Consider the following 21,600-nt stretch of genomic DNA (forward strand, 5'->3'; position numbering starts at 1 on the left):
CACCACGGCTATTCACTGATATACTTTATTGCACATCTTGATGCCACCTAATTGTGCTGTCATTCAGCTAATATAAACATTTGTAGTTGATGGCAGGCACATAGAGCTGCCCAAAGAAGGGCCTGCAGACCACAGGTGACCCATGAAGATGTCTGATAAAAGCATTTCAGTGACAAAACTGTGTTTGGAAGCCCATTCTTTGGCTTTTTGGCCCTTGGCCCACCAAAACCATTGCAATTTGACCCCTGAAACAAGATATTCGGGCATCTCTGATGACCAACATGTGTTTGACGACGTTCTCCGGGTTCCGGTTCTTCACATCATTCAGGCTTCGACGTCAGCACACAGGATTAAGCGTGAGAAGGGCTTCAGGAATGGTGTGGTGTGACTTTGCAGTGTTTGCAGAGGTTTTACAAAGATGCAGAAGTTGCTGCAATCGTTTTTTTATTTTCACATGGCAGCTTGTTTAAAGGCTGGAAGTCAGAGATGGGTAATGAAATAAATGTATAAGTTATTAATTTTATTTTCTCTTAGTTCTTTTATTTATTTTCGATGCTTGTAAAACTGTTTGATTTGTTTTATCATGTTGTTATAAATGTTATATTAAGTTTACATTATTCATCCCTATTTCCTTCTTTTAGTGTAATTAAAGACATGGAATGCAGTATGGTGGTTTTACAGATTTCAGTGTCTGTCCTGTTTACTAAAGAGGACATTTTTTTATTATATAATTTATATGTATAAGTATAACTCTATATAAGTCTCTCACAGCTCTTAGAATTAATCCAGGCATCACTTTATTGGAATAGTCCACTGTAGATGCTGATTTGACATTCAACTGAATGTGCATTGAATGAGAAGACAAGGCACCACTTGTTTATTGAGTTTTCTCTTTCCCACAGCCGTCCCTACGTTCCCTACGTATCTTTGTAAGCCACTGAGCCGCACCTCAGGATCCACTGGAAACCTATGAAAGCTAACGTCAAGAGAAGGAGACGTCTCTACATTGCTATGTGGTAATTCTAAAAGGTACAACTCAGAGATTATGTTAATTGTTTCTCCTTTATCTCAAAAACGCTCACGATCACTAATGCTATCCACAGCTTCCCTCAGTTCTCCTCCCAACTACTGCAACCGGAAACAGTGATGCATACCAACCATAAACTGGAAATTAAGAGACGCCTCTTATGATCCAGCAGGTAATTTAGTAGCCCGTAGCAATTACACAATACAGCACAGTAATACAATAAATACATGTAAACATATGCATTTGAACCTGACCAGAGAATGAATGAATAATGTGCAAGAGGAGCACAGGGGTATCCGCAGATAAATGACAATACTGAATAAACATGTGCATATGATGGTATGTATGTACAGTACCAATAGTGTTCAGAAGTGCAGATGTACAGGATGTACAGTAAAGTGTCCATAGTGCAGATAAATAAACCTATGATTAAACATAACAGACTCAGTCCTCGTCTGGCCTTCTCCACCTTATCCGAGTCCAGTTCCACACCAACCACTGACCCAGCATGTCTGACCAGCCTGTTGAGTCACATCTCATCTCTCTTTTTAATTTTATACTTTTTGAAATGTAAAATATGGCAAAAAACATTGAAACCATTTTAAACACAAGAAAGATTGGATTTTAGGTCGTACATTTAATTATATATGTAGCTATGTAACCAAGAGAAAATTATATAAATATTACATGGTCATTTTTTATATGTTCAAAAAGATGAAAAAGCACATCTAAAAATGAGAAATAAAATAAAATAAAATAAAAAACAATACGAACTTTCAAGAGCACTCTGTCAAATATAAGTATTCTCGTTCATTTGGAAATGTACAGCATGTATCAAAACCCGGACGGGCTGCGCTCCAAATCACACAATGTGCTGGTGTGTGGATTGGGACGCCGCCTTCGCGGTGCACTGCAGACGGTCCTCTCTGGCCCCCTGGCGGCGAGCGCTGGTCACTGCTTCTGCGCTTGTTGCCGAGGAGCCTCCGCTCCAGAGCGCGGCTCGCCGGAACATCCGGCTGCTGGGCTTCAACATAAACAGCAATGGCGGAGGCAGCGGCGGCACCTACAGCGGCTCCAACAACGGCGGGAGGCTGGACGAAGCACGTAACTTGCAGGTCGGTCAAACCTCTGGGAGGTACCGGTGTTGTTGCAATATGAAAATGGCCGTGTGTTTAACGCAGACACGTCGTGTCTCGGCTGTACGGAGGCGCTGAAAGCACCGTCTTTTGTCAGGGAGGGAGAGAGAGGTGGAGAGAGGTGGAGAGAGGTGGATGTTTGTTGTTGTGATAACCCGATAGCAGCGAGGCTCACCAGAGTAACAGCGGCCCGAAGTAAACAAGGCTACACAGGGAAGGGAACATGCAGGGCTCAGCGGTACGACCACCAGGAGACCCTGAATAAGGAGGCTGGAGGCAGTTTGGACGTCGTGGTCCAGCTTGTTTATAAGTCAGACACGCTTAAGCCAAGTTGTTTGTCCTAGTCCTAATCCTAGTCCTAATCCTAGTCCTCATCCTAGTCCTCATCCTAATCCTAGTCCTAATCCTAGTCCTAAAGCTAGTGCTAGTTTAGGAACCCCCTATTGTCAGTAGCTAGCCAGCACCAGCTGTTGCACCACCTACTCGCTAGTTAACATGGGGAACAATGGCCTCAGCGAGGTTCAGTGAAGTACCCCAAGTCGTTCAGGCTAAGATCTGACTGGATAGTAGTCTGATGTATAGTCAGTGCCCCTGAACACTGGCATTGACTTCTGTGAAAACGCGGTGGTCGTCTAGCTGAACCAGCCCCCTAAGGCTGAACCAGCCCCCTAAGGCTGAACCAGCGCCCTGAGGATCCATCCTGGACAAGATGCACCAAAGGTTTGGGTTAAGCCTCAAAGCCACTCTGCTGCCTCGAGTAAGAGCAGAGGCTGGAGAACAGTCGCTGGCTTTCTTCTAGCAGACCTCATGTTGTGATATTATCTACACATCAGGTGGTGTTTCTGATGCAGCTTCCACCCAAAAAAATAAAACCCCCAACCCACTGTCTTCTTCTTCTTCTTCTTCTCTTTGAAGGTATTTCATGCATGGTCTTTGCAAAGAGGGGGACAACTGTCGGTACTCCCATGACCGTAGCAGCAGCAAGCCAGCCATGATCTGCAAGTTCTTTCAGAAAGGTTGCTGTGCGTTTGGTGACCGTTGCAGGTAAGACATGAGGGTGTGGGTGGGTGTGGGTGTGGGTGTGGGTATGTACATGTGGGTAGGTCTGTATGTCCCGTTCTCTGGTCTACTAGAGCTTCTAGTGTTTGGCTCTTAGCTGGGCCATATGGTAAATTTCTCTAGTCTCGGGTTCAGGCCTGGGACAGTTTCAGCTCTTTGTGTGTAGGGCTAAAACTGATCAGGTGGTTCTCCTTATATTAAAATATGGCTTTATGCTTTATTATTTTACTTCCTTATCCTTATTGAGGGCAACAAACAAGCCAAACAGGCTGTGCTGTTGCTGCATGTGGTCCTGCCAGTATTATATATATATATATATATACACACACACACAGTATGAATGGGTATCGGGCCTGTGTGTGAATGTGCAGGAATTATTTGGTGGTGTGATGATGATGATGATGATGATGTTTCTGTGAACTTATGTGAAGACTTAAGTCTGAGTCAAGTGATTTGCTGAAATTCAGCCCTTTAAGCCCTTTTGTAGTCATCCGAGGATCCATAATGCGCCTCTGCCTTGATGTACAATCAGTGGCTGAGGTTCAGCCGCTTGCTTCCTCCCATCAGAGAAGTTTGGTAGAAGTCGTCTGCTGCCGGAAAGTACAGTACAGTACAGCACAGCACAGCGTGTGAGTTGAACATACCTATGTGTACTATGAATAGGAGTCAGGGCTGCGTGTGAATGTGCAGGAATGAACTGCTGCTCCTTTGTCTGTGACGTCTGAGAGGCTCTTCTTGCATACTGTTGATGTTTGGAGGTTCTGTGTCCTGCCTGCTGCTGGAATCTGCTTTACATTGCCGATGAACGTTTACACAAGTTTACACAAGTTTACACGTTTACTGTAGAAGCCTCTAAAAGACGGCTACGGCTTCGCCTTCAGACAGCCTTGGGTTTACAGGGCTGTACGTAGACAATGGTGTCTGTGCCTTGGAATGCACGGGCAAGCCGGCCTTCGTCGCTAACTGTTAAGATAACGCTGCATTGTTGAAAGGCAAGGTCTGACCATGGTGCTCAGACACGAGGCCTGCATGGAGTGTGTCTCCGGCTGGAAAGCAGTCGGCGTGAAGTGGATGGCTGTCGGAGCTCTGAAGCAGTCTGAGAATTAGCCTGCCAGCCAGACAGCGGCAGCAGTGTTTTGCCTCGTATCTGTCTGCGGTCAAGTGCATCCCCATAGTAACTGCGGCTCGCAGCTTTGTGGCGAGGGAATGCCTTTGTGTGCCGTGGCCCGCTCTGTGACAGCGTCGCATAATGTCAGCCCACTCGAGTGCACTGTCTCTCGCTCTCCTTCTCTCCACCTCCCCCCACTCAGCAGAGGTTGTGTCTTGGCCCTGTGTGTCTGCGCGTCGTCTGATGACGTCTGCGAGTGTCTGCCGGGGCTTTGTTGTCAGGGTAGGTAGGCATTCCTCTGCTCGGCTGCAGTCAAGCTTCAGCCCCCCCCCATATGGAGTCTGTCCTTATTATTGTCCTGGTGGGTGGGAGTCTTCTTCCAGCTTGCAATAAAGGGGGCTATACAAACCATGGCCATGTAGGCTATGCTTGACTTCATTATGGATGAATCCTGCCTTTATGTTGTCTTTTGTCTGGGTCTCTCTCTCTCTCACTCGTTCTCTTCTAGATGTCTATACACACTCCCCCACCCCCCACTGGGGGGGCCAGACAGAGCATACTGCTGCCTGCATTGAAATTACATAACCCTATGTGCTAATATGTTCTCGCTCCCTCTCTCTCTCTCCCCCTCCCTCTCCTGTCCCCTCTTCTGTGTTGCTGTTGCTGGGTTCACCCGGTTCACTCCGCCATTCTGCAGTAGCTGCCTCCACAAGTCCGTCATTTATTTTTACCCCAACCCCACCACTACCACTACCACCACATACACAAACAGAGATGGAGTTTCGTTAGAAGTTTGAAGGAAATGTTTTTTGATGTTATTTAGAGGAAGAGAAAAGAACAGGAACGTCTGTTGCGTTGCTTAAACTCACGCCATCACAGGTTTCAGCTTGCACGGTTTCCTCACACCAGCTTCTGCAGTCCTGCATTTACTGTCCATCATCAGTGTGAATCAAAAATTGTAACAATGGTTTTAACACCCAGCTATTCCTGAGGGAAACATGATAACGGAGAGTTTTTCGCTTGATGATGAAGGGAGGTCATGGTAGGAGGAGGTGAAATGTTCTGGAGAACCTTGTTTCTCTCCATCCACTGGTGCATGATGATTTTGATGAAAAACCAAAATTTTCTAACCTTCAAAGTCTGCTGAGCCCGTCCTTTCGATTGCATCGCATCATGAGATCGCACATGACCCACATCCAGAGTTACGGGGATATGAAGAAGGGTTGAAAATCTCATCTTCTGCCTCGTGTCGTGTCTAGCTGGTGAATATGTGTGTATGTCGTCTTCAATTGGTGGATTTGTGTGTTACATGTGTTTTTGTGTGAAACTGATAAATGGACTCTGGGAAACCTGTCTTCTGCCTCTTGCCATGTTTAGCTGGGGGATGTGTGTGTCGGTCATCTGCCTCTAATCTGGTATTTTCCCTTCTGTTCCATGTTGTGTGAAAAATGGGCTAATGGACACACTATCAGAGGAAGTCACAGAACACTGTGTAAATAGCATGTTTTTTATTCTGTGTGTTTGGCTTGTAGCTTTTAAGCAGTGAAGTGAACATTATACTAATGGACAGACAATTTTGGCAAAGTTCTTGGCTGTTGTATTAAGTGTCAAAATTAGTTAGAGGTATTTATTACACATTATGCACCTTTATTCATGCATACCACCACTTTCGTGAAGCTAAGACTCCAGTAAACCAATTTCAAACAGCAAAACCATTGATCCACATGTACAGGTATGTTTTCACAAGACAGCACACATCAGTTTTTAGGTTTGAAGCCAGATTACCTCGTCACTCAGTGCTCTAGGTTACATTGATTCTCCTTATAGAGAGAGCTGAGATTGTTCTGAACATTGTGATGAGTATTATTTTATACACAAGTGACTTTAAAGGCGAATTTAAGAAAATATGCAAAAATCAAAGAACTGTCCCTAGTCACCAGGGGGTTAATATCAGCAGGGGATTTCAGCTGACATGCTAATAAAAATTCCATGTTTTGGTTTTAGGTTAACTTTAACAACAAGACCCTCATTGACCCTCATTTGTCAATGGTGCATCCAGCACAAATTTCATTACTCATTAAATGCTTCTGGTGTTTTTTTGGTGGTCCTGTTCTGTCCTGATTTATGGTTGAATTATAAAAATGAACAATGTCAAAAAACAAAAAAAGCAAATATTAATTTTGTGCACAGCAATCCCTGTACTAAGGAGGATATGCTTCTTTTTTTCATGCATGCACTGATGTGGACATGCTGAGACAAACATTATGCTCAAAGATGTTATAGGGCAAGTCAACTTTACATCATGGTAAACTTGCAGTGCGTCCGGTTGATTCATGCTGGAGGTGCTGCATTAATGCAAGAGCGCTTTGTGAGTACAGAGAGTCAAGTCAAGTGGGTTCTTTATTGTCATTTCAACTATATACAGTGTACACAGTGAAACAAAACAACGTTCCTCCAGGACCATGGTGCAACACAGACACAGTGCATACAGAACACAAGTGCAACACAATACACGTGCAGACAGACAACACAACACAGTACAGACAGAGAATAATAAATATTTTAGGGGTAATGTGCAAATTATGCAGTGTGCAATAAATATTGAGTCCAGTGAGGTAGTAAGGTTATTTGTGCAAAATGCTTCCCATATTGTCTGAGGTAAAACATCAGTTCAGTCTCTGGAGTTGAGAAGTCTGATGGCTTGGGGGAAGAAGCTATTGCAGAGTCTGGTCGTGTTGGACCGGATGCTGCGGTACCTTCTTCCTGATGGCAGGAGGGAGAACAGACTGTGTGAAGCTGTGTGAAGTGTGAACCTCTTCATAGTTACAGTTTGACACACTAGAACCTCCTAGTGTCATTCACTGGGTTCAGCAAAAGTTTGTGGCACTCGTTATTCACTGGGTTCACCTTTTTATAGGAGGTTTTACTCGGGATAGGCTGGGCTTATCCGTTACCCTACTCTCACTGTCATTATATCAGCTCAACCTACCATATAGCAGCACTTTGCAGTTTTATAATTCCAGACCGTCCATCTGTTTCTCTGCATACTTCTGTTGGTCTCCTTTCGCCCTGTTCTTTAATGGTCAGGACCCCGCAGGACCACCACAGAGCAGGTGTTATTTGAGTGGTGGATCATTACATTTACATTTATGGCATTACATTTATTTATTTAGCTGACACTCTTATCCAGAGCGACTTACAAGGTCACTCGTATTACAGAGATGGGCCAATGTAGTGTTCGGAGTCTTGCCCAAGGACTCCTATTGGTGTAGTGCAGCACAGTCACCCAGACCGGCAATTGAACCCCAGGTCAGTGGCAGGTAGTGGTGTTCTCTTTTGCACCACACCAACCACACTCTCAGCACTGCAGTGACACCGACGTGGTGGTGGGGACGTGATAGTAGTATGTTGGGCTGGTTGGATGGAAGCGGATCAGACACTGCAGTGCTGCTGGAGGCGGCGCTTACAGTGTGATTATAAGAACAGAGAGATTGTTACTGTTGATGTGAAGTTACAATATGTGTGTGTTTCCATCGCTTAGTTTCTTACCAGTTGTAATTCAAGAGTGAGAATGTGGTCAGAGTGTATTTCCTGCTTGGTTTAGGTGATATGAGCCAAATCGTCTGAAGTGGCTTGAACGCAGTCAAAGCAGTAGAACCACAGATCTTACTTTCAGTTTTCATACTGCAGACTCTAAACTAGGGATGTCCCCATCCGGTTATTCTGCCGCAACCATCACCCTTACCCCTGCCGCAACCATCCCCTAATGCTGAGAATCGGCGATACTGATCTGATCTCTGTGTTTGTGTGGATAATCCAACCCCACAGTTTAGATCGGATGAGGTGCTGATTAATCTGTTCAGTAAAATCCCTTTATTTTTAGTATCAGTTGCCAGAATATCTCGTAATCCAGTCTGACTCTCCTCCTTGACCAATCAGATCCCAGCTCAATCACTTGTGTACACAGTGATTGGACTGCAGTGGTGTTGTTTGTTGACTACCGATGTGTAATAACTGTTTTTTTGGTGGTTGAATGTGCTGTGGTTAGAGTTTCTATAGCGTGTGTGTATAAGCGTTGGCGTTAGCCTCCACGCATTCTGAATGTGCTCTTCAGTGCTGGTAAAAGAACAGTGAAAGCTGTATGATTCTACTGCAGGGAAAATAGTGTTTCCATGATGGTTTCAGATATTCTGTTGTTTTATGAGACCAAACTCTTTTATTTACCTTCTGAGAACATCCACACTACTGCCAGCTGAGCAGTAATTGAGGACATCAGACGGTGCTTTAAACACTGTGGTTAAAACAAAGACTCAACACTGGATTTGGATTAGAATAGTTGCTGCCTGATACATTAAAATATGCCTGGATGGCCTCCAATCCTCAATTTACTGGATCAGATTAGAGCTTTCCTATGCTAAACTGATTCGTTACCTTTAAAAAAAAAAACAACAACAAAAAAAAAAACAAGCGTCCAGGCTTTTTTCTGTCCTGCACCGAAGTGGTGGAATGGACTTCCCCTGGGTGTCCGAACAGCAGAGACACTCACGGTCTTTAAACGCAGACTGAAGACCCTCCTCTTCCGAGAGTACTTGTGTTTAGTAGAGTCTAAACTTAGAGGTATCTTTGAATTTTTAGTCTATTCAGACTAGCTGAGGTTATTCTTGAGTAAATAGTGAAGCACTTGAGGCTCTGGAGAAGAGCATCTGCTAAATGCCTTAAATGTAAATGTAAAAGTGCTTCTCACTGCTGCATGCTGGAAATTATGTCCGTTAATGGCACCTAGAGAGTGTCAGGAGGTCCAGTGCTAGTCATGTAAAAACAGAGTAATGGAACATAAATAATAATAATATAATTTACACTATATACACAATATAAATAAGATGTAAAAAGGCAATAACAATATTATTTACAGGTAATTGCAAATGACTCTTAATAGTCAGTAACCAATAGAGTGAGTCTCTGGTTCTTGAGTTTTGTTGTGAGGAAGTCTAAAACCGCTTTGTTTAGTCTTCAGTACGTTTCTGCTTGTTCCTCTGATTCTCCTCTTTTTTAAATTTATTTTTTTAAAGCATAAACAGTAGCGTCTACGCTGTTTAAATCGTACACATCCTGAAGAGTGTTGTAATGAGTAGCCTGGCTCAAGGAAGTGAATAAAAAAAGACTGAAGTTCTATGTGGACGGGGACAGGAAGACATGCACACTTGCTGTTGGTAAGAACACGAGTCGTCAACAAAGCTGTAAACATTTTGACCAGAAAAGTACCACAGGAAACCTTCTTGTGAGAACTGGGTTAGTTTTTATTATTAAGTGTTGTGAACTGAAATGTTTGTTCTTACTAACTGATGGTATATCATCAGAAATGAGGTGCTTGAATAGTGGGGAATGTATCATTTGTTTCAGTTCACACTAAATTGCCTCTTTTAAGATTCAAGGTTTCAAACAGAAGTGATGAACAAAATAAAGTGTAAAGATTCTATTCCGGGTCATTTTGGAGTATTTCTTTTAGCCTCTTCATGATCAATTTTGTGACCCATGTTCAGAACTGCTAGATTCAAAATCGATAATTTTATAAAGACTACATACGGAACCAATTTCCTTAATTTCCTTATTTCAACCATATGTAACTTTTATGCTGCATTTCACATAAACAATGCAAATTAACATTTAACCATCCATTATTCAGTTAAATCTGTGCATTGGAGAGCAAAGGAAGCGTTCAAACATTTTCAGTAAACAAGATGTGTGTGTGTGTGTATATATATATATATATATATATATATATATATATTTTGCAATCCACTTAATTCAGACATTATTTCTACTAATTAAACATTTTTTTCTTAAGAAGAATCACAATTAATCTTTTTTTTTATGCATTTCTCGCATTAAGAAAGAAATTCTTCTTAGATTATTTTTCTTTTTCATTACCCTTTTGTGAATCCGGCCACTTGATAATACGCAAAAATCAAGTGAGTTCTAGCTGCGGCAAGATGGCAGTTCCTCTGGTCGTGGCATTACCAGCAAGCGGCTTGGCTATTTTTGTTGATAGATGGGACTTTATCCATAAACAAAGGCCATGTTGAGCATTCTGAAAACTCCTGTTCATTTTTCAACCAGTGGCCGGACTCCTCGTTTATAATGTCTGTTATATTTAAGGAAACCTGGATGGGAGCTGTGAGCAGAATTGTGTGTGTTCAGTGTTGTTGGGGCATATTTCAAGACTCTAGTTATTCGCCTGGTTTTTAGAACAAAAGATCTTATCACAACCTTATCTTTTTGGACACTGGACACTGTTGGCATTTGCCTATTATTAACTGTAGTGTAAGAATGTGTTGGAGGTCAAGGACTTTCTGTGTCGATCACAAGTGCTGTTGGTGTAAGCAATGTAGAAGGGACCTGATCAGCAATATGAATCCAGGTAACCAGCTACATGCCCAGTGCATCCAGTCCTTAGTTAAACAGTTTAGAAATTACAAAAATATTAAATCTACATATTCAATACTTTAATTCTGTGTGTAAGAATGAATGTTTTTTCATCTAGTGTGCTTACCGGTCATCTCTGCTTTATTGTTGTGGTTTGTTGTTGTTGTTTTTATTTATTTTTATTCAAATCTTTGATTAAAGTATAATGGGAATAGGAAGTACTGCTTGTCCCGCTTGAAATCAGTTCTTTCAGATTGAGACCAGTACCTCTACACCAATCAGCCATAACATTAACACCTAATATGTGAAGGCCTGAAATATTGTGTAGGCCCCTCTTCTCCAACCAATACAGCTCAGACTTGTCTCCTCCAGATGCTTTAAGGTTCTGTTTAAGTCTTATAAGTTGCCGGGTGGGCCTTCATGGATGGCATCAGTGAGCCTTAGGTGCCCATGACCCTGTCGTCGGTTCACTGGTTGTCCTTTCTTGGAGTACTTTGGTAGGGACGGACCCCACAGGACCTGCCTGATGTATTGGGAAGGTTCTGACCCGCTCCCTTGCTGCCTAAAGTCCGATAAATGCTTCAACGCAGAGTTGTGAACGTTTATACTGATGCGTTCACATGGCTGCGTTGCTTTGAAGTGTACACAGTGTAATGTTTGGCTAGGAAAATGTGAGGCTACTGCACAGACCAGTACCAGTTGTGGCAGTCTGCATTGCCACGATGCATTGTTACATTTCTCAGGAGGTGCGGGATGGACTACGGCATAGAGTACGCAGCTACGCATAAGCTACAGTGTAGAGTCAATACAGAAGCATAAAGTGACCTCCGTATGTTTATCCCACACCTTGACTGGTGCCTTCAGAACCAGATAATCAACGCTGCATTTCACCACTCAGTGGTATTAATGTTCTGGCTCATCCGTCTGTGTATAATAACACGCTGATCACTGCTCTGTTTTTGTGTTTTGTGTCTGGTACCACCATAGCAGTGCCGTTCAGCTTTGGTCTTTCCTCAATGTTTGCTCTAGGTATGAACACACCAAACCAGCCAAGCAAGAGGAACTCCCTGGCTCCATGCCTTCTGCGCCGCTCCCCGCTGCCCTCCTTGCCCTTGCTGGTGCCCCTGACTCTGTGCCCAGTGGGCCAGGTGGCACGCCCGATGCCCAGGAAAGGCCCCACGGCTCCGGGGCAGTGGACTGGGTCAATGCCGCAGAGTTCGTGCCAGGCCAGCCCTACTGTGGGAGGGGTAAGTGTGGCACAGCAGATTTTGTGATCACTGGCAGGGTCCTATTTTGAGAGAAGCATGCTAATTTTGGCGTGCTTTGATTTGCAGGTGATTATATCACCAGGGAGTGCTTCACAAAGCAGAGTATCTTACTTACACTGATTAAGTTGAGCCAAAATGAGACTCATCCTTAGCTCTTCTCATGTTTGGTGGTTATTGGAGGGTGATTTCTAGGCACCTAATGCTAGTTGCAAAATTATTTTGTAATTAAATGACACCACCCCCACAAATATGTATTTGCTATAAATGTATGCTGAATACATATTACATACATTCTACACGCATACCTCAACTGGCCCTGGATACATACACACACACACACACACACACACACACACACAAATACATGTATACATAGTAGTGATTCTGTCCACACTCTTGTTTCTAAACAATTATTGTGCAGCATTGAGCTGCAGAGCAGTCGAACAGGGTTCTCTGGAATGATGGATGGTGCTCCATCCAGAACTTTTAGAATGAGTTGAGGAGCTGGGGATGATGAGGTGGTGTCGTGATCATCCAACATCCTGACCTCACTAAAGCTTTTGTTGCTGAATGCAGTCAAATCCTCATAGCAATGCTCCAAAATCTAGTAGAAAGCTTTTCCTAGGAAATGGAGACAGTTAAACTTGTATGAGCAGGTGTCCCAATACTTTTGTATATATTGTGGATGCAGTGGCTTTACCAAACATGCATAGTAGTCATAGTAGCATCATTTATGCTTCAGTGTAATTTAATCAAATTAGCGCCCTTGCTTAGTGGCTTTGCTTATTAATCATCAACTGGTTGCTCAAATGAGCTTGTGGAGCCATGCTCTTTTAAGGGCTCGGCTGGAGATATTTGTAAATTATCACACATGCAGAGTGCTGTGGCCGGCCCTGTACCAGTAGGCTCTGTATCCAATTAAAACTGTCCTGATAATAGACATGGTTGCCAAATACTGCAGTAATGTGTAACTTAACAGCTGGGTGTGTGAAGCGTAGTAGCATCTGAATAAGCAAATGATGGTTAGACTCTAGTTCTGTAACACTTAACCTTTTAAATGTGTAACTGAGCAAAGGATAGTAAATGTTTATAACATCGAACTGAGCAGCAAACGCAAGGGGCGTGCTAGAAATACTCCTGCCTCTGTGTAGATGTCGTACTTACAGAAGCTTCCACTTTAGGTTTTATATATGATGCCCCTCCACAATCTTGTTCCCCAGTGTGTACAAACCCATAACCCCAATAAATCACACTGTACTGTGTGTTGCTGCTCACTGGCCTAGCTGTCTTCCTACTCTCAGCACATTTGTCACTGCAGCATGTATGTTGATGAGAAGAGAGAGCTCTGAAATGCATCTTCACGTTTCCCTTTCTGAAGCACTTGCTTTGCAAGGCCTCTTTATTTCTATGTAAAGTAGTTGCCAGTTTCTGTTCACGCCACCTTATTTGCACAAACTGGAATGATAATTCAGCTGCGTGTTGGGAAGAGAACAATGTGTGGGCTGGAGCTCTTAGAACCTTTTGAGACATAGCTGTTAGCTGTGTGGGACAGACACGGTTGTTTATTTCATAAAACATGGTTTTTAGTTTAGGTTGGGATGGAGATTAGAGTTTATAATGTAAATGCAGTGAAAGTTATTAGACGTCCAGCCTAATCATGGATACTAATAAGGAAACCTTAGGGTAAAGGGCCTTGCTTAAGCGCCCAACAGTGGCAGCTTGCCAAGCCCGGGAATCGAACCCACAACCCTGTTAGTCATGGGGGTAAAAAAGAAAAAAGATAGGAAATTTAGTCAAATGGGGGGGGGGGGGGGTTGTATTTGGAAATTTGGTCACTATTGAGTGGAGGAAAAAGCTAAGAAAATGTCACATGGGGGAGTGAAAAAGAAAGATAGGAAATTTAATTGCTGGGGAGAAAAAGCTGTGGAATCTGGTCACTAGGAAAATGAGAAAAAGGCTAGGCAATTTTGTTGCGGTGTGGCAGTGGGTGTTTATACAGTTTAATCACTGGGGTGTGGGGAGAGAGGAAAAAACCTACGAAATGAGTCGTGAGGGGGTGGTACAAAACAAAGATAGGAACTTGAGTTACGGGAGGGGGAGCTATGGAAATCTGGTCATTATAGGGGGAAGCTGGGAAATCTGATCACATGGGACGGGAAGGTAAAAAAGCTAGACAAAGTTTTTCTTGTGTTCTTTTCCCAACTTCCAAACCATCATTCTACTAATACTGCTTTTATCCGTATTCTAGTTACTGGTTTGGTAAAGAAAAGCACTTCTAACAAACAACCCTAATTAAGCACAAACTGTTAATTATACTAAAGTCAAAATGTGGTGTTATAATAAAATGGGCAGTTCGCACACTGAATTAATTCATTAATAGGGTCGTCAGTTATTAAATTGCTACTTTAAGCCATTACTTTTAAAACGTATTCAAGTACCACATGCATGGTCCTGCATCCAACACAATTATGCTATCCATGGTATACTCTGGAAAGCTTATTGTGATTTAATTTGTCATGATAACATGCCTAATTTAGCCAGATTCAGTCATATAACTTGTCCCTTAAACCATTTTTTGAGAAGTTCTGATGCACAAAATGAATCTATTATAGTGCTGCAAAACACACAGACTGCATTTCTGATCCTGGGGTTTATGGATAAAGCTGTGAAGCACAAAAATAATCCAAGTACTTTGTGGTCTCCGCATACCTAAATTGTGACGCATAGTATTTAGGCCTAATGACATGCAATCTGTCTATAAACATTACTTTCCTTGAATAAGTGGACTAAATACAGTCTTGCACATGAGCTACGTGCTTGATCATTATATTAAGGCTTAAAATGAAGTCATTCATTGGTGCTGTCCTTATTATGTGGTGTGTTTGCAGATGCACTTCTCCCAGCTGGAATCTTTTGGCAGTGTGACCTAATTGTTAAATCGTTGCTGCATCGTGATTCACTGGCCTCTTATAGAAATGGTGTTAGCGTCTCAAAGTGCATGCCCTTGGCTGGGTTCCACCACTGCTCTCCCTCTCATTCTTGCTGGCCGGGGCCAAGATTTCCCTGCTCATACACGGACCTCATCAATGGAGAGCTGAATGCTTAAGGCACTTCTCTTTGCATTGGGGTTGGGCGGTAGCCAAACGCTCATACTCTGTCAAAAGCAGGTGCATCTCTTTCAGTCTGTCTGCCTGAGAACAAGAGGGATTGACAGAAATGTAGACACAGCAATGCACTGACCACCATCTTGAGTCTGAATTTGAATATCCAGTTTTGGAACTATCAAATACGGGGTCAGTATTTTGGCCCTGTATGTCCAGGCTTTGTCCTGTTTACCTCCTTCAGAGTCTGTAGCAGAACGACTTGTGAAGTTGGAGCTTTGTGTATGTGCTGCTGTGTTGTCTCACTATATCAAAAAGCTTGGTGCTGCCTGCATTAAAGGAAGCATTGCAAGTGTGAGCACAGTCAGAACCACATTCAAATGATTTAGATAGTGAGCTGTTTTTTGGAGGAACAATAAAATGTGCTATAGAAGATCTGCCTGTTCTTATTAGTAGTTTGTGATGGAAAGGAAAATGTATGTTAGGGCTGCACAATATATGGTTTCAGTGTCGTCATTGCAGTGTGGGCAGATGCAGTAGTCACATTGCAGGGCGTGCAATGTCAAGTAAGGCCACTATGCACTGTCCTGTGGGAACCAGCATATCAAAGTTTGCTGCAGTTCTTGGTGTTGATCATACTAAAGAATGCCGTAATGCAGAATGGAATGCAGACGGAAAGTCCAAATGTCTGTGGACACCCCTTCTAATGAATGCATCTAGCTGTGTGCACACATGCACCGCTTATGTAGTCCATGTTGAGTGTAGTGTTGCTAATAGAATAAGACTCTCTAGGACAGATAAACATGAATATGCCTAATGACAGGCATGGACTAGAGGGTTACAAAGCCCAGCAGCATTGATCTGTGGAGCAGTGGAACCGTGTTCTCTGAAATGATTGGTTGGTTGGTGGTGATGAGGTGAGGTGGTGATCATCCACCATCCTGACCTCACTAATGCTCTTGTCGCTAAATGCAATCAATTTCTCACAGTAATGCTCTAAAATCTAGTACAATATCTTACCTGGACAGTGGAAACAGTTACTCCAACAAAAGCAGGATGTATATCTACATATATTTTCAGAAGAAACAATGCATGAGCAGATGTCCCAATACTTTTGTCCATATGTTGTATATGGCTCGCAGTATTCCTTTTTTGTTGTCGGAATTATCCAGTTTGAGATGCTCAACTGCAGCTGCAACTTGTTTCCCTTTCAGCCGACACTCTGTTTGTGGAAGGTCCTGGACCTCTCATCGAGGACGAGTATGAGAAGGAACAAGCCGACAAGGAGCTGAAGAAGCAGCTGTGCCCATACGCTGCCGTGGGCGAGTGCCGCTATGGCCTCAACTGTGCCTATCTCCACGGCGACGCGTGTGATATGTGTGGCCTGCAGGTGCTCCATCCGTCCGACACTGCTCAACGCTCTCAGCACATCAGAGTGAGTCTGGACTTCAGACCACTTGCCATATGCAGGATGCAGTGTTGAGTATGGATCTATAGAGGGACAATCTTATTCAGGATCCATTAGGATTGTATAAATTAATATCTATACAAATTTACTGCATCTTACAAAATAAGTAGTATTACCTTAAATTTTCAATATACAAGGTCTTGGAGGTTAGTCAACATCGGTATATATAATGCAAGTGTGAGCACAAATTTTAGACGTAAGCCTATTAAAATACTGACGTTTCATGAAATTGTTGGCATATACTTTTTCAGCAAAGCAACAAGATTGAATATTTCAATATAGTTCAGCATTTGAAGCGGACAAAAAAGAATAACAGCTTTTAAATTTAATTACTATTGTAGTGTCTTCTATGATGTTCTATTTTATTTCAGGTTACAGGCCTATGTTGACAGCAGATAAAAGTGGTCAAAATCTGATCAATTAACCCCCCCCCCCCCCCCCCAAAAAAAAAAAAAAATAAAAAATAAAAAATTATAATTAGTAATTTATTTATTCACTTCACTTCTGTTTACACCTGGTCACTTCATGTGACTAGTATCTGGATTGTATTCTGATAAGATTGTAGCCACATTTTTATAGCAATGTTTATACTACTATACTACTTTATCACTGTGTGGGATGGAATGTGCAAATTTGCTCAATGCTCAGCAATGATTACCGGTGTTTCGGTTGTTGTGGGAGAAGTTTTGGTTGTTGAATGTGTCTTGGAGAGCCGGATGTGTTTAGATTGTTTGTCTGGATGATTGAGTCACGTGAAACATTGATCTTTTGCACATGCGCATCAGTTTAGGAGCGTGAACTGTTCAGACGAATGTCTGATATGGACCCAAGTAAAAAATGCTTTACTTGCTGTTTGAACAGCTTTAGAGTAGTCTGAAGTGGCCTGTTCATAAAAAGTAATGGTGCTACAACAGGTTTTTTTTTTTAGCAGTGCCATTTTTGGTTCCATAAAGAATCATTTAAAAAAGAAATAAATGTGAATAATCTTTTAAATTGGTAATAAACCCTTACATCCACTTTTTAAAACATTTTAAAAGGTCCTTTACACACATTTCCTTTTACAAAAATGTTTCTTTATGTAAATGAACAGTTCTACTATGGTATTGCTCAAGGAACCGTTTCTAGGACCTTTTTGTGTTTAAGATTGTGCTACAAGCATGTGATCAGGCTTGGTGTTGAGTCCTATACTGGCCGTGAAAAGGCATTTGTGTAACGCTCTGTACTTTTTTTGTGAATGACAGGCGTGCATCGAGGCCCATGAGAAAGACATGGAGATTTCGTTTGCCATCCAGCGCAGTAAGGACATGATGTGTGGCGTGTGCATGGAGGTGGTGTTTGAGAAGGCCAACCCCAGCGAGCGCCGGTTCGGCATTCTGTCCAACTGCAGTCACTGCTACTGCCTCAAGTGCATCCGCAAGTGGAGGAGTGCCAAGCAGTTTGAGAGCAAGATAATAAAGTAAGCCCAAGGAGTAAATCTGATACTGCTGTTTGGTATTACTGCATAATAAACATGTTAGTCTGTAGTCTCTAACCAGTCTTTAATAAATCATTGTTTATGTAAAGCATCTTTAAAAAGATTTGATGGAAGTTTTTTTTTGTCCTTTGCCAGGTCCTGCCCAGAGTGTCGCATTACGTCCAACTTTGTCATCCCAAGCGAATATTGGGTGGAAGACAAAGAGGAAAAGCAGAATCTCATCCAGAAGTACAAGGATGGCATGGGGTATGGGCTGCTAGCTCACCTGCAAACGATACACTCCAAAACTTCAGTTCTACTTTGACTGTCTTTATGATGATCCTAGATTTCAAGCTTCTCCCCATTTATTCATGATTAGCTTGTTTAAAAAGGCAGCAGTTGTGTTTAATTATGAAGAATAACATGAATGACAAAAACAGATGCTTTCGTTTTGTTCAAACTACACTTTGCTCTGTTTGTCCTCAGGAGTAAACCATGCCGATATTTTGATGAGGGCCGTGGAACTTGTCCGTTTGGAGCCAACTGCTTCTACAAGCATGCTTTCCCTGACGGGCGCCTGGAGGAGGCTCAGCCTCAGACCCAGACCCAGTCTCAGCGAAGGCAAAATGGCTCCAATGGGAGGAGCAGGGTATGCTCTCTCTTTATATTCTCACCAAATTCAGAATCATTTAAAATCACGAACCCAGTATTGTGAGTTGAATTGAATCATTCGAATTGAATCATTCGAATTGAATCATTCGAATTGAATCATTCGAATTGAATCATTCGAATTGAATCATTCGAATTGAATCATTCGAATTGAATCATTCGAATTGAATCATTCGAATTGAATCGCGGACTAAGTTACAGCACTAGCGTTTAAAATTGCGACTATGTGTGATCGCTTTTCTGTGTTGTAAATTGTTTGCTAGTTTTAAGTGTGCTTTCTGTCGGACGCACAAGGTCCGTTCATACTGCTGCAGATGGTCAGCTTGTTTAGACCTATGCTCTTTTGGTCTTTACAACAGTCCTTTGTGCTCACAATTAGAATGTCTAATCCTACCTAAACAACAACTGGCCCAACCTGTAGTGCTACTATAGGTATTTGTTTTTTGTGTGTGTGTGTGTGTGTGTGTGTGTGTGTGTGTGTGTGTGTGTGTGTGTGTGTGTGTGTGTGTGTCTAAAATGCAAGTTGGATCAGATTGGACCTGGGCTGTTGTTTTACAAACAAAAGTTTTGAATATGAACACATTTTTAATGCTGTCCGAATCCGACAGACTGCAGCGCTGAATAGGGTTTTCAGTTACAGCCGGGCATGTTTTTGTAAGGGTGCATTAAAATCAGGTTGACCAATCAAAGCTCCATTGTCATGGTTGTGGTCCAAACAAATGATCTTCAAGATGATGTTTGAAGCCAAACACAACACAAACTTATACGGCAAGCAGCAGAACGCTGAGTATACAAATGTGGAGGTTAAGGAAAATATATGTACGAGCAGAGCTGAATAGCTGGAGAATGAATGAGCTTCACAGCCACTCAAACAACAAACCCAAACCCAACCCAAACAACAAAACTACATAGGTGGTTCCTAGGTGGTTCATGTCCACAAAGAACTATAAGCTATAGTTTCCCTCGCTAATGAGCACTTGTGTGGTAGTGTGAAATTCTAATGATAATAAAGAGAGCAGAAGTGGGCAGGGAGCACAGGAACACACACAGCGAAAAATTGAGAGCTTCAGAGTTTCTAGCCCCGTTTACAGAGAACAGGCAGAAAATGTGTCTCACTTGGTATAAAGGTTCCACAATGTTAAAATCGCATCATTTTTTAATCCAGAAAAAAAAAAAATCATATTTGATGTAACTAGGCCTGCAACAAACATTACAGCCAGACTGGTCTCCTCTCTTCATTTGATGCCAGAGAGGAAAATACAACGTTTATCTAATGATAAACTATAAAATCTGGTCTTTGCAGAACTCGAGGCGTACGCCGCTCTGGGACCTGTTCGACGAGCGGGAGAGCAGCGACTCCTTGGATAACGACGACGAGGAGATGGTGACGTTCGAGTTGAGTGAGATGCTCCTCATGCTCCTTGCCGCGGGGACCGACGACGACGTCACCGACTCCGAAGACGAGTGGGACTTGTTTCACGAAGAGTTGGACGATTACTACGAGCTCTACCTATAGCAGCCCTCCATTTAATGCGTCCTTTCCTGTCTCCCTCACTAATCGTCCCCGCACCTATCAATTATCCCTCCCGTCCCCCTTTCCCCTTACTAGAAACTAGACTGGACTGTCTCGTGTGAGTGATGGGCAGTAGCGTCTTTCCCCTTCCCCCCCATGTGTTGTGGCAGTGCCTTTCAGCAGGCCATTGAAACGATGAGTTCAATTCACAGTAAAATGAAATGTATATAAAAGACCAGACAAGAGAAAAAAAAAAAAGGAAAAAAAAGAAAAGCAACAGAAAAAAAGAGACAGGTCTGTGCGCTTGTGCTAAAACCTTTTCTAGAAAACCTCCTCTGTTCTGTGAGTCTGTCTGTGTCCAATTTATGTACTGATGAAAAAGGAAAAACTACAAAAAAAAATACTATTTACAAAAGAAACAATTTAAAAATGACAGACACTAAGTTATACATTTAAGAAAATTGGATTATCGCTAATAAATCTTAATGGTTTTATTCTGAATTATAGGTTTGACTTATCATCTACCCAGGTATGGTCCTGCCTAAACGGGACCCTGAGCATACAGCAGCTTCGTAAGACTTCACTGTAACTGGTGGTGGCTGTGATGCTTTCTGGATTATTCCTTTCTTCATGCACTGACTTTGATAGGGTGGGTGGCAGAGGTGAGCTTCCTTGATGTCAAATGCACACATGCACTCTTAACGTTCATAAAGACAATTCATGTCACTGAACATTTAATGTTTCTCTCTATCTCTCTCTCTCTATCTCTCTCTCTCTCTCTAATTGGCCTGGAGGTCAGTTTTTAACCTACCTGAACCGTACAGGTTCAGCAGCACCTGTGGTATCAAATGGCAAGTCTCTCCTAAGAACTGCGTGTAGCGATACCTTTGTGAAATTGGACTCCCGAAAGCAGACTTAAATGCATACAAATACGAAGCTCAGTGGTTCATCACTTTAACTGTCTGTTCGATTGTAGATTTTTCTGTTTTTGCTTCAGTATTGCATATTAAGCTCGGCTGTCAGTAGCCAATCCACAAAAACCCAGTTGTTTATTCGGTTCTTGTCGAACTTGGTTGAAATGCATATGTTTATACTGAAATGTGCTTGTTTTCTATGGTCCAGAACCATCCAACATAACTTGAAAATTAAAAGTTTATTATCAAAGTATCAAAGTTTATCTTATACATTTGTCCTCACAAAATAAAAACATTTTCATAATACAGTAATGGTGTATTCGATGGCAAATATTTTTATGGCTGACTTTGGTTTTATGAGTGATAATGTGAGACTATGGTGTTTGCTGTATTTATGTTGAAGCAGGGAGCCGTTACTACAACATGGTTTGTGTAGAGAACCTGCTGCAGTGGTGAAGACA

General features: G+C 42.3%; 1 protein-coding gene across 1 annotated transcript; it reads left to right on the forward strand.

Annotated features, from left to right (window-relative positions):
* The first annotated feature begins 2,007 nt into the window (after positions 1–2,007).
* On the forward strand, positions 2,008–21,445 carry mkrn1 (makorin, ring finger protein, 1). Its single transcript, XM_072673090.1, has 8 exons — positions 2,008–2,142; positions 3,079–3,207; positions 11,783–12,000; positions 16,337–16,557; positions 17,832–18,046; positions 18,200–18,310; positions 18,530–18,692; positions 20,016–21,445. The coding sequence occupies exons 1-8, from the start codon at positions 2,069–2,071 to the stop codon at positions 20,226–20,228; spliced, it is 1,344 nt and encodes a 447-aa protein (XP_072529191.1). The 5' UTR covers positions 2,008–2,068; the 3' UTR covers positions 20,229–21,445.
* The last annotated feature ends 155 nt before the right edge of the window (positions 21,446–21,600 follow it).

Source organism: Salminus brasiliensis, chromosome 2 (genome assembly GCF_030463535.1).
Source record: "Salminus brasiliensis chromosome 2, fSalBra1.hap2, whole genome shotgun sequence".
Taxonomy (NCBI): domain Eukaryota; kingdom Metazoa; phylum Chordata; class Actinopteri; order Characiformes; family Bryconidae; genus Salminus; species Salminus brasiliensis.

What these genes read in the sequence shown, in the direction of transcription:
- mkrn1 (XM_072673090.1), top strand. Translation starts at nt 2,069, where the DNA reads ATGGCGGAGGCAGCGGCGGCACCTACAGCGGCTCCAACAACGGCGGGA. An exon ending in CCAGCCCTACTGTGGGAGGG is followed by an intron (nt 12,001 to 16,336) that starts GTAAGTGTGGCA and finishes TTTCCCTTTCAG; the next exon opens with CCGACACTCTGTTTGTGGAA. An exon ending in GCTCCAATGGGAGGAGCAGG is followed by an intron (nt 18,693 to 20,015) that starts GTATGCTCTCTC and finishes TGGTCTTTGCAG; the next exon opens with AACTCGAGGCGTACGCCGCT.